This window comes from Podarcis raffonei, chromosome 1 (genome assembly GCF_027172205.1).
Source record: "Podarcis raffonei isolate rPodRaf1 chromosome 1, rPodRaf1.pri, whole genome shotgun sequence".
Taxonomy (NCBI): Eukaryota; Metazoa; Chordata; class Lepidosauria; order Squamata; family Lacertidae; genus Podarcis; species Podarcis raffonei.
The window spans coordinates 31,826,579-31,839,484 of record NC_070602.1 but is presented as its reverse complement, the minus strand read 5'-3'; the positions used below and the strand labels follow the sequence as shown (position 1 = coordinate 31,839,484).

At 41.0% G+C, this 12,906-nt stretch overlaps 1 protein-coding gene across 2 annotated transcripts in view; it reads left to right on the top strand.

Moving 5' to 3' along the window:
* LIN52 (lin-52 DREAM MuvB core complex component) overlaps positions 1-12,906 on the top strand; it is a 35,324-nt gene that overhangs the window by 16,526 nt on the left and 5,892 nt on the right. Inside the window, exon 6 of one of the 2 annotated variants that reach the window (XM_053379706.1) lies at positions 12,673-12,741. The exons of the other annotated variant lie outside the window; for it this stretch is intronic. Coding sequence (XP_053235681.1) covers positions 12,673-12,741 — 69 coding nt within the window. The remainder of the gene's footprint in view (positions 1-12,672; positions 12,742-12,906) is intronic. 2 annotated transcript variants of the gene reach the window in all.

The following is a 12,906-nucleotide window of genomic DNA, read 5'->3' as shown; positions in this document are numbered from 1 at the left end:
CACGTGCAAATTATCTATCCTCCCCCCCACACACAGAGCGCTACACTTTCTATAGTTTTTGTTAAGTCAAAACCTTATGAAATTATATTTGTGGGTGTTCTTAAAGCTAATTTAGATGGGCATCATCATAGTTCATGTATTGTCAATATATATTCAGGTCAAATGCAACCCATATAATTAGGTTTATATAAGCATGCTTTCTCAGTATTTTGCTCTGGTTTAAGTAAATCAATTTTAAAATCAATTTCTGTTTGTACAAATAAGACCTTTAATGTGGTAGCCTCAGACTTGGTTGTTTTAAGCATCGTGCCTGTTCTGAATAACTTTCGCTGCTGTGTTCACTAAAAGTGCATCTGCTGGCAGAATAGGTCTTATTTATATGTTAGTTCTGCAAGATCAAATACTTCAGATTGGTTCCACTTAAAGCTCCCAAGATAACTGCCAGTTAGCACTGATGGTTACACATCCATCGTTTTCTGTGTAGCATGTAGATATCTGGGCATTGGGTGACTTCTATTAGACCAAGCTGTTTTGAATTCAGCAACAACCTTTCCTAAAATAAGGAAAGTTGCACAAAGTATGGCACATCTGGCAACACCAATGCAGACAGTTCTGAAAAGTTATTTAAAGTTCTATGATTTTTGACCTATGGAAGTATGGATAAACAAGTGTCTGATCATGATATAATTATAAGAGGAGGTGATGATAGGAGTTTAACTCCATAGAAGATATTTCTTGAGCCAGTAACTTTTCTATAGGAAGCTGCATTCACTGCTGGAATTCAGTAGCTGTGCTCTGCTTTTCCCTGGGGGATTTAATGCTTCTTCTACATACCTTAGTAGTATTCCCCCACCCCACGCCCAACAAGATCAAACCTGAAACCCTGAAGAGCTGTTGCCAATGAATTATAGACAGTACTAAGCAGGATGGACCCAGTGGTCTTGGTATGTGACAGTTTCCTGTGTTCCACATGACACACAATATGATTGGTGTATTTTTAAAACTAGGGTTTCCCAAATTTGGGTCTCCAACTTGGACTACAACTCCCATCATCCCTAGCTAGCAGGACCAGTGGGTCAGGGATGATGGGAATTGTTGTCCAAAAGCAGCTAGAGACCCAAGTTTGGGAAGCCCTGTTCTAGAGGAGTCCAAACACTTGTACTAGCTTCACATTCTTTAATCTGCAAGTATGCAAACTTTTTAAAATACTTCTTTAAAAAGATCACCTTTAGGATGTAGTGAGTTTCTTAAGTCAACGTAAGGAGCAATTGCCAGCTAATTTGTTTATTAGATATTTGGGCTTAAGCGTCTAATAAGTGTAATAATGCCTGGTTAGTGATGAGTAACCTAATGAATCTTATGCAAGCAGGTTCCTTAACCCTAATCCATTGACCATGCTGAGGGTCACTGTTGCGGTGCATTTCTTAGGATGAGCCGCATGCTGCCTGCTGCTTCCCTGTTAGAATTCAGCCTGCCATACCCTTAGCACCCTGTCTCCTGAATGGAATTCAAAAAGACACTTAGATTTCCATAAATAAATTAGGAATTCAGTGGCTTCTTCCGGCTAATCAGGACAGGCTGATAAACCTTGCTAGCTGTTTAATAAATGAATTGTGACTGATTACCTATTAATATGGACGCCTCAGGAATTCACCCAGGGGGAAGCAGAGCAGTGAAATAGAGAGGGGCATGGCCCCCTGGGAAATCAGGGCTTCATGTTTGCAGCTTAAATATCTCTGTGAAGTATCAATAAGGAGGTAATTGAATTTTGAACACAAACATGAGCGCCGGATGGATGAAGAGAAGGGGAGGGGGCTCTGATCGTCTCTTCTAGGCCCCTTCATTCTTCCCTCCCCTTTCCCTTGGAGACCACTCTAGTGAAGATAGATGCTAAATCCATTAAATAAAGATTAGACTCTGTCGTGGTAGAAAATGGTAGCTTAGCTAGATCCCTGGGCAAATTGGGACCTTTAGCAATACAGAAAATTAAAATATACATTTTTAACAAGTGTGCTATCGACACGCTAATAATGGTTGCCTGTCTTGGGGGTTTGCTCACCTTTAGATTTGCTTTTGTTTGTCTATAGTGCTCTCCTTGTTTCTGGACTAGATTTTTTTTTTTTTTTTGGTTCCTTAAAGTGGTAAAACTGTAGCTTCTTCAGACTATGATCTGCTGTCTCCTAGAATGAGATCTAAAATGTAATATTAGACAAGAGATGTCTTACATTCCCTGAAATAGAAAGACTACCAAGAAGATGAGGTTAGGCAACAACATGCAGACACAAGGATAGATGAAACACCCAAGAGAAAGACTGTACTTTTATGTCTACACAAGCTCCATAAAGACCTTGAATCCAAGCTTTTTTTCTTTTCTAGGTTTGCCTTAGATTGAATCTGACTATTAAGAGGGTGGCACTGATACCAGTTGTTCCTGGTTTCTAGATTGCTCTGTAGGTCAAAAATAATGAACTTACTAGTGAAGAGGTTTGCACAACAGTTAAATCAGAACTCTGTGCCTCAAGAAGCAGACAAAACTTTCCCTCTGTTAAAAAGCTCTCTACTCTTCATTATACTTGCTGTTGACTTGTTGCCAGAACTGTAGGAAGTCACCATATTCTAGCACCTTTTAGACAGGATAGTATTAAGTTCAAGGCAGCTTCTTTAATTTTAGGATCTCTTCACCGAAAGATTACAGCAAAGTGGTCTGAGTTTAACACTCCATACATTGTGTGTAAGTCTTGGTTTGTTTGAACTTGTAAAATAACTTTACACTTGTGCTAGGTAGATGGAAAGCACTCTGAATGCATGAATATAAACAGCAATCCAACATATATATGAAGGCTGTAGGTGTCCCCGGAGAAAATAGAGGGGAATAGTAGTGAACCAACTACTTCTATGGAGATCCCTTCTTTTCCATGGAAAGGATGGGATTTGACCTAAAGGCTTTTTACATTACTGGGATTTTTATCTCCATACAAGTCAGCATGCCAAGAAAGTCGTTCGGCACTTAAGCCTACAACAGATTCTAGAACCGGCGTCATTTTTCACAATGCAACTTATTGTACTTTTCCTTTATTCCATTGTAGCTCTTTAAAATTTTCATTTTTTGATTGCATCATGAAGAGCTGAAGTGAATTGTTTTGAGCAAGCACTGCTGTGGTTTCCTACAGAATAAAGCTCAGTCTTGTAAAGATTCAAGGCAAACTTGCTTTTTCCAGAGTTGGAAAAGCAGAAGCTCACTTCTGCCACTTTGGAGAGCAACATGCTGGATTCTGAGCACCAAAGGATTGAGAGAGTATTACTTAACCAAAGCAGCGTAATAGGAGACTTTCATTTACTAAGATATATAGAAGAGGTTGTATAGCACAGTAGTTGCTGCGAAAATGACCCCTATACCAGGAAATTGCCATTCCTAATTTGGCCTTGCCCAAAATGCATTAGGCAGCCTTTTGCAAGTTACTGCCTCTCACCCTTAGCAAATAACAGGATAATAATATTGACATAGCTGTTAGGGCTGTTGGATATTATGTGAAGCGCCCTGTGGACACTCAAGTACAATATAAATTCATACTGGTATTGAGATGTGCAGAGTTTTCTGGAACACATGCTAATGGCTTCACTGAGACAATAAAAAGATTCTGCCAAGGATGCTAAGGATTTAAGTATTTCATCTGTGCTTGGATTTCAGTGCTCACACAAATCCTCCCCTCAAGCATTTAAGTAGAATTAATTTACATAAAGTTGTTTCCTACATATGATCATGATGGTAAAGAGGGTTAAAGAGTCTTCTCCAGTGCTATCCAATTGCTGTCCTTCTGTTTCAAGAATGTAAATGTTGACTAAGTGTGATTCATTTTTTAATTTTGGGGGGAAGACAGATGCTCTCTGATGGATTGGTTGAAGAGTTTCTTCTGCTTAGAATTTCTGCCATTTTATATACTATTTATCAGAATTTTGTACTCTTTTCCAAGCAGTACAGTGGTACCTCTGGTTACGAACTTAATTTATTCCAGAGATCCGTTCTTAAGCTGAAACGGTCCTTATCCTGAGGCGTGCTTTCGCTAATGGGGCCTCCCACTACATGCGTGCCTCTGGTGTGTGATTTCCATTTGCATCCTGGGGCAAAGTTCGCAACCAGGAGCAGCTGCTTCCGGGTTAGCAGAGCTTGTAACCTGACATGTTCATAACCAAAAGCATTCGTAACCAGAGGTACCACTGTATTATGGTCTCCACAGCTTCAGTGGAGCTTCTGATGGTGTTTCCTGCTTGGCAGGGGGTTGGACTCGATGGCCCTTGTGGTCTCTTCCAATTCTATGATTCTATGAGTTTTACTTGAAAGTTTGCCTTGTGATGTCCTTTTCCAGCAAATCTCTGCTTCAATGCAGACTGTTCAGAAACAATTCTCTCCTCCTGTCGCATTCCTGCAGCCCTCCATTGCATTGCAGGAGGTGGACTAGATAGCCCTTGGTAGCCCTTCCAACTCTACAGTTCTATGATTCTGAGACTTCTCAGAAGAGCCTTTCAATAGTTGGAGATGCTTGCTTCTTATTTCAATGAAATGCCTGCTTAATCAACCTGAATTACTCCCATTAATCAGTAGGTTGATCCCACTGAATAGCTAGTGCTCTGAGGGAGAAGGCTATTCTGCCCACGCTGTTTATGAGAGCTATAATCTAGCTGTTAGAGTAGCTGTGTTAGTAGCATTTAATTCAGCGAATGTGTGCTTTTTTTTTTTAATAATTACATAGGGATTTGGCTTTTACAGTTATTGCAGTTCTCAGGGATGGTTGATTAACAGAAGTAATCATCTAATCTTTGGCATTTATGCCGGTATATGTTGTGTAGCAAAGTGAGATGGTTTCTCAAAGTGTAGTGAAATGTATACTTTATCAGATGTTGCTTCAAAATTATGTTTGCTCCTTTCTGCTTAAAGGCAACCCTATCTCTTCAAATTTTGTAGTCCAAGTCCACCTCTCCTCTTTATTGGTTGCAAATCATGTATGAAAACAGATATTGAAGCTATTTGGAAAGAATGGTAGAAAATAGCGCACACAAACACTCTCTCTCTCTCTCTCTCTCTCTCTCTCTCATCTCATCTCAAGGATTTTGACACTGGTATACTTCCTAGTGATAGAGCATAACATTTCCTAAGAAAAAGTAGAAGATAGCCATGTTGGGCTATAAGAAAACTTGCCCATCTAATTCACCATCCCTTCACTGTGGTAATTGCTCATTTGGGCATAACATATTTGCAGAATCAACTACTTGTACTCTACATGTGTTTGGATGATAAGGAAGCTCGGTTATGAGTTAAGGACTCATAACATTTTGAAATAACTTGGTGTTAGTCTTGATCTTTAATGCCCCAAACAGTTCAGGCCGTCATGGAGATGTTCAGGTCCCACCAACTCCCCACTCCCACCCCAGTCCCACCAACTTCTGATCTGAGACAGGATCTTGCTGGCTCTGGTTTTATGTGTTTGTTTCTGTTCTGCTGTTTGAAATGCAATGGTTAGATGTGTTTATTTGTTTTAATCGTTAGCCGCTTTTATGAACCCTTTGAGATTGAAGCGCAGAATATAAATATATGTCAATAAATGTTCCCCTAAAGAAGGTATTCTGGAGCACTTACGTAAGAATGTGAAATATTTTTCCTGCAACTGTTTACGTGGCAAAAGCAAATGCCTTTCCTACTGTGCATGGATTGAAAGCAGATTTGTGCTCTCACAACTGAACTGTAGCTATGGCTGGTCATCCTTTTTGCTTTTCATTTTCTTGGATTGGGCTGTGCTTTCTTCAGCTCTGCCACTGGAGATCTAAGTGATGTCAGTAGCACATAGCAACATTCACCACCTGTGGCCCCTTCTGGGCAGAGGCTGCATGTGGTTATTCATACTCTGATAACCTCCCAGATTAGGTTACTGCAACATCTTCTACTTGGAGCTCCATCTTTAATTTTTATTATTTGTCTTTTATCCAAGCTGTATCTTCTTCTCTAGACAGTTCTAATCTGCACTTTTTTCTCTGTCCTTCTACTTCTAAAGCCTTTGGCTTCAGGTGAACATGGGTGAAGCACACTGAAAAGCCAATGCTCTTTAAGAGTGCTTAACTCCGTTGAATTGTGCCCTTTCATTCTTTCACCTTGATTTACTGCAGTATGCTATTCCCCAATCTTCCCATTTTCCAGTCTTGTTTTGCATTCTGCTGCTCTGCTCACCTGGTTTACTCTGCATTTTGTTTTGGCAAAGTCTCATTGTCTTCTGGCTTCTCTCCACAGGCCCCAGAACATTCCATGTGAAGTTTTGATTACAAGTATTCATGCTCCTGCTCCTGTTTCCCCCCTCTTTGCACTCTGACTCAGTTTCTTGGCCTCAGTTTTATGTTCCTACTTTGTATGTTAAAGATTTCCACTTCTGTTACTCTCCATCTTTTCTCACTTGTAGCCCTCTTCTGTGGAATACATGCTATCTGAACACAATGCATTCCCAAGAAATTGTTTGTTAGGTGAGCGTTCACATAACAAGTCCACAATTACAATTGATTCCTATGGGGAAATTTCTAATGCATTCCTGACCAAATAAGTTTAACCCCAAAATTATGGAAAACCCCCAGGAAAACACTCAGCAAGATTACAGTACAGTACAGAAATAAAATTCCAAACACTGTAACCATTAAAATACGAACCTGTACTGTGCTTTTCCCCCTTCCCATATGGTTGTTATTCTGTGTATACATGTCTACATTTTGCCTGAGTTTTTCCATCTTATTTATTATTATTAAATTTGCATACTACCCTTCATCTGAAGATCTCAGGATGGTTAATTTGCTGCCCCTTGTTATGTTGCTTTACCTTCCCTCTTTTCAAATTCTAAATAGATGAAAATGATATTGGCCTTTTTTTGGTACAATATGGGTGCTATAGAAATATAATTAAATATTCAAGTATTGTGAATGTAAAAAGGAATGAATACACAAAATGTTCCCTTCTGTGAAAATTGGTTGTACAAGCACATTATGTAATTCTACCCTGGTTGCGTTTCTAAGAGTTCTGGAATGGTAACTTAGAACTGTAACAAAAAAGTATATATGAATACTGAATGTATAGACAACACTGCATGAGTTCCAGAGTTTTGCACCAAACTCCAGGCTATTAGTAATTTAAAACCAGAGGGAGCATTTGCTTAGCTAGGCTAGATTAGTAAACAATTTAATTGATTCCGGATTGCTAAAGAATCTAGATTCTTTGCTGAATGTGTCCATATCTGAAACTAATTCTAATGCCATGTGTGTTATCCAAAGAAATTTGGGTGTGAACCTAATTTGAAAAGAGGTACAGCCATAAGATCCATGATGAAAAGTGCTAGCGCTAAAACAAACTGCATGGTTGTCACATGGAGTACAGTGCGTATGCTAATAAAGCTTTGGGCGAAAATATTGCATGCCTATGGTAGATTTAGTATGAAGTAAAGAAATGCATTCTGTTCTGTTGAGCAGATTAAAACAGAAGAAGTATTTGTTGAAACCTTTTAAAAAACATGTTTGAAAAAACAAACACTAGTCTTGGGTCATGGAATATGAATAAACAAGGAAACATGCTATATTCCCTTGTGCTTGTGGGCCTAAGCATCAGTTAGATTTGAGAAAAATATTTAGTTATGAGAAGTTGTTGCTGGGGCAAGGAGGGAACGCCCTGTTGTGCAAACAAGAAGTCCTTGCCCAGGACTTCCACTGGTGGAGTTCATTAAATGAATCCCATCCCAGATTTAATTGAACTTTTGACTTGGTTGAACATACAGCTTTCAACCAGCTCTTTTTAGAACCCTCTGTCTGCCTTTCAATAGAACTTCTTTGCAGGGAATCCACAGCTTTCACCACACTCACAGAGAGAAGCCCTTTGCAACTCTCCTCTATTCTTAATGGTTGGGAGAATGGGTATACAATCCTGGCATCCATTGAAATGTGGGCATGCTTGATGAGGTATGTTCAGTGTAGGCTAAGCCCATACAAATTGCTTGTCCTGCTCAGCTCCTATCAATCTTGCGTGTATGGTGAATTTTTGAGGGGTTTTTTACTGAGACCTTTTGCAGGCACTGCAGGAGGTACTGGTGCACATTGGTGACCCCTAAATACATATATGTATGTGCTTTATGCATCTAGTTTTGCTGATAATTTTTGCAGTGCAGAAATAACACTCCCATTATACTGTGTGTGTGTGTGTGTGTGTGTGTGTGTGTAAATTTGTTTATAGAGATTGGCTTTAGTGTGTATCTTTTGATGGGATTTTGTCTACATGATTTTACTTTGCAATATAGGATGTAAATTCAGCTCAGGCTTTGAGCACTATTATTAAACCTTTTCAAGGAGGTCCCTCGTGGCAGCTTCATAGAGCAGGTGGCCTGTACTGCATATGGGGAGTCAGGAGCCTGTGTCTTATCAGAACATATAATCTAAAAATCGCTCAGCCTGTTTTCCTCTCCTGGGGAGAGAACGACCACACTGGACTCTTATGCTAAAAACTAATTATTAACCTACAGTAAACGTCATTCAGCACAAATCCCAGCTGAAAGTGCCTGGGTGACGGATGTTTCTGGGTAGCAGGCCAAGCTGTCATTTGGCTTTTTAATAGATAGTCTGTTCATTGTCCCACAGAATTTGAAGCTTATCTTTTTGGATTTAACAGAATAAGCCGAGCCTTCTTTTTTATTTTTCTAATAGCTGTTTAGAGGAGTGTGAATTTTTTATTTTTAATGTAGGTCTCAACGGAGCTAGTGGGACACTGCCTGCTTTACTCAGTTATAGCGTGAGTGGTCCAGTGATACCAGACATAGAATTAGGGTTCATGAGAATTTCCATTTTCAGTTTTACATAGAAGCTAATTTCTCACGATTCCTAAGTTCTATTTTAAAACCTGTAGGCAACGTCTATGAAAGCATGAGGATGCAATTTGTGTCCTACCTGATTACCTGTTTTCCCCTCATGATCTCCAGTAATTTTGTCAAAATCTTTCCTCTTGCTGCCACATTTTCTGTGCAAATAAAAAAAATATTGCCTCTTGCCTTGCTGAGGGTAATGCTGGTAGAGCGTATCCTGGGTGCCAAGTAAACCTGCCTTCCTACACTTCCTGCAACCTCCTTCCTTTTTGTATCCTTCCCTGCCCAGGTCTGGCAGCTGCCACCACACTAGGCACACTGAGAAGGAAAAAACGAAAGTGACGACTATGCATATCACTTCTCCCCGTGTGGATTGGCTTCCGGGTCTGTTTACAAACTGCACAAACAACTTCCATCCCCTTGGCAAGGTCTGTCATTTATGTGGCTTGTAAACACTCCTCCAGGAGGCCAAATCACATTTGCTGAAGTAATTAGATATCTGGGACTGTGTGTATGCAACTGCAGAGGCAGCGACAACCACCCGAGGAATTATGTGTGTAAAGGGGGTCTTAGAATGTGCTACAGATGGAACTCAGCATTGCACTCACTAGTGTTTCTCCACCCAAGCAAACACAATGTGCTTTGATGACCCCCAGTCTCTGGAGTTTCTCTGTCTGAGTGAGTGAATGCACCCGGAGCAGTCAGTTGGGAAACTTGGTGGAGCTTTGGGACACTACACACTCATTTCTCTCTTTCTCCCTTCCTTTCCTGGCAGGGATGTGAGAGTGATCATGCCAGCAGCAGGAAAAGAGCCTGACTGGGTACCCAGTGACAGCTCTTTACCCCTCCAAACTGGTAGTGCATTTGATCCACAACCACACCTACCAACCATTCTCTGATTGTTCATCTGTTGCTGTATTCAATACAAAGAATTTCACAATTGGAAAGCCATTGTTGAAATTCATGGATGATGATTTTTAGAAACAACAATGCATAGAATCATAGAGTTGGAAGGAGCCTTTGGTGGTCATCTAGTCTTCCTGGTCATTGCAGCATCTGCAATACAGGATGTGCAGCTACAACATACCTGACACCCGCTGCTTAAATACCTCCAGTGAAGGAGAGTCCACCCTTTGAAGCAGCCTGTGCCACTGCTGAACACCTCTTACCATTAGAGAGTTTCTCCTAATGTTCAGTTGAAATCCGCTTCCTTGCAGTTACTACCCATTGGTTCCAGTGGAAGTAATGTAGAAGTCTGTTCCACCTTTTGCATGACACTCCTTCAGATATGAGGGCCGCAACCATGCAGTCCCCTCTGCTTTATCTTCACTTCTCCAAGCTAAACATATCCGTCTCCTTCAACCATTAATCATAGGCCTTGGCTTCCAGACCACTCACCATCCTGCTTACCTTCACATGCCACGTGTAAGAAAATGGCTCCCTGTATCACAAAGTCTTCTTCCACACATTGGGATTTGACAGGGAGGAGAGGCAGCACTCTCATCCCCACTGCCCCCTATCAGGTGTTTGTGCCAGATTTGTAACACTTGCGGAAGGTTAAAGTTGTCCCCTACTATCCCAGTATACTTCAACCAGCAGTGGGAGCTCTCTCACCTTTTTCTCTTTCTCTAACCAGTCATGGTGAGAGGTGGAGACTATGATTATCTACTTTGTCCTCTTTAATAGTTTGATAAGGGGTTGATAGGGACGCGGGTGGTGCTGTGGGTAAAAGCCTCAGCGCCTAGGGCTTGCCGATCGAAAGGTCGGCGGTTCGAATCCCCGTGGCGGGGTGCACTCCCGTTGCTTGGTCCCAGCGCCTGCCAACCTAGCAGTTCGAAAGCACCCCCAGGTGCAAGTAGATAAATAGGGACCGCTTACTGTCGGGAAGGTAAACGGCGTTTCCGTGTGCTGCGCTGGCTCGCCAGATGCAGCTTTGTCACGCTGGCCACGTGACCCGGAAGTGTCTCCGGACAGCGCTGGCCCCTGGCCTCTTAAGTGAGATGGGCGCACAACCCCAGAGTCTGTCAAGACTGGCCCGTACGGGCAGGGGTACCTTTACCTTTACCTTTAAGGGGTTGATAACTTTGGTTAGCATTTGGAGGGATTCCTGCAGGGTTAAGGATGCCACCAAGGAAAATGTCTATGATTGGACTCAACTAATCCTGCAGAGTCAAGAAAACTGGGCCCAAGCAGGGGGGTTTTGTATTAGTAAATGTGCTGAGTGTAGGATTATGATTAACATTATATGGAAAGAATGGATATTGGTAATATGAGACACCATGTGATATATTTATGGGATAGAATTCTCATTACTTTATAGTGATGACTGCTCAGTCTTTTGCTATACCTGGAGGCTCTCTTTTGGTAGCTTTAAGTAATATTTTATAGTTTATTAGCCTCATAATTTAACTACTTGTCTTTGATATTGGCTGGTTTTGCATGTGATGCTTGTATGTGTGCTCACACACACAGCTGGCCTTGTGCCAGAATAAATATTTTAAGCTGCTTGGTTCCTACTTTTTCTCCTTTTCCTGAAACCACAGGGCAGACATAACCAGCAGTGGGAGAACTGAACTGTATAAACTACAATTAGAATTGCAGAGCACAGGTGGTTGAAGCTTCTATACAATTGCCAAGCTATTTTGTTTTCTCAAATGAGAGGGTATTTAAGGAAAACGCGGGCTGAAAATGTTGCTTTCTCATTCAAATTCTTCCAGGCAATGTATTCTATTGATGCCATTTGAAGCCACAGCAATAAACCATTTAAAGCTATCCTACAGTGTTGCTGAGAAATGAATATATAACCTGATTCAGTTAGCAGTTCATTTATTGATTTAGATTAGTGTATTGGGAATAACTGTGCCCTTCAAAAGAAGCTTTCCTTTGATCACAGCTGGATTTGGCACTTGGAGCCTCAGAACACGGCCACCAGTAACAAGCAAGTTTAAAATAAAAAGATGGTTTTAGCGTCACAGTTAAGTACTGTTTCTGCAGTGGGAGTCTAAGACTTCACTAGGGAGACAGGCACCCCATCTCTATGCTATTCAAATACAAAGAACTATTGCAATGAAAGACTGGAGTAGCCACCTCATAGCATGCAATGTATCTGAAGGTTTGGTGATCACTCCATTTTGCAATTTAATAGATAAGAAACCCCCTCCCCTCGCACCCTGTATATCTACATGCTCTACTATGTCAGATCTGCATTCTTGGGATGTAAGGTTCTATTAAAAAATAAATAATAATCACAGCCCCCGCTCTCCCCCTTCGCCACACTCATTTTCTATAATATGGTAATGATATCACCGTAGCAGTAATTACGGGTCATCTTCATTTCTTTCATCTCTGCTGGTTCTGATGGCTTCATTCCTTTGACGGAGAAGATTTGGCTCTGGGTACTGTGATTATTTTGTTAAGCATTATTCGAATAGACAGGAGTGAGAGAAATTAATCAATCCAAATGCAATTAGCATCATGTTTAACCCAGTGATGGACGTCTCAAGGTGAAACAGCCAAGGGAGTTTCAGTCATTATTATTCAATCCAGTGGCTCTTATCTAAATTATAATCAAGAGCGGTTTTATTGGCTTCAAGGCGAGGAGATGTAACTCTTTCCCTACACTTAGTGTCATGGAGATCATGGGTCAAGGAGGTCAAGCTGGCTGCTGTCAGTTTCTTGGAAGTGGGAGGTGCTCCCAATACATTCATCTTCATATTTAGGTTGGTTGAAACAAAATAGCACTTAGTGAATTTGATACTGGTAGTTTTATGTTCTTGGCTTTTACCTTGATTGTGTTTATTAGGTTCAACAGCACAGCCTATTCCTACGCAGTCTACTGAAGCCCATGGTGGTCCAATCTGCTTTGAGTACCGTAAGAGTTTTTATTCCTTTCTTGTAAAGGGGCCAGAAAGAGAAAATCCCTGAAGGAGAACCTATTACAATAGAGAAATTCCTTTGAAATTCTGAACATCTTTTCAGGTAGTCCGAATCCATCCATGCAGCGGGGGAAGAGAAGGCAAAATCACATTAGGCAAGT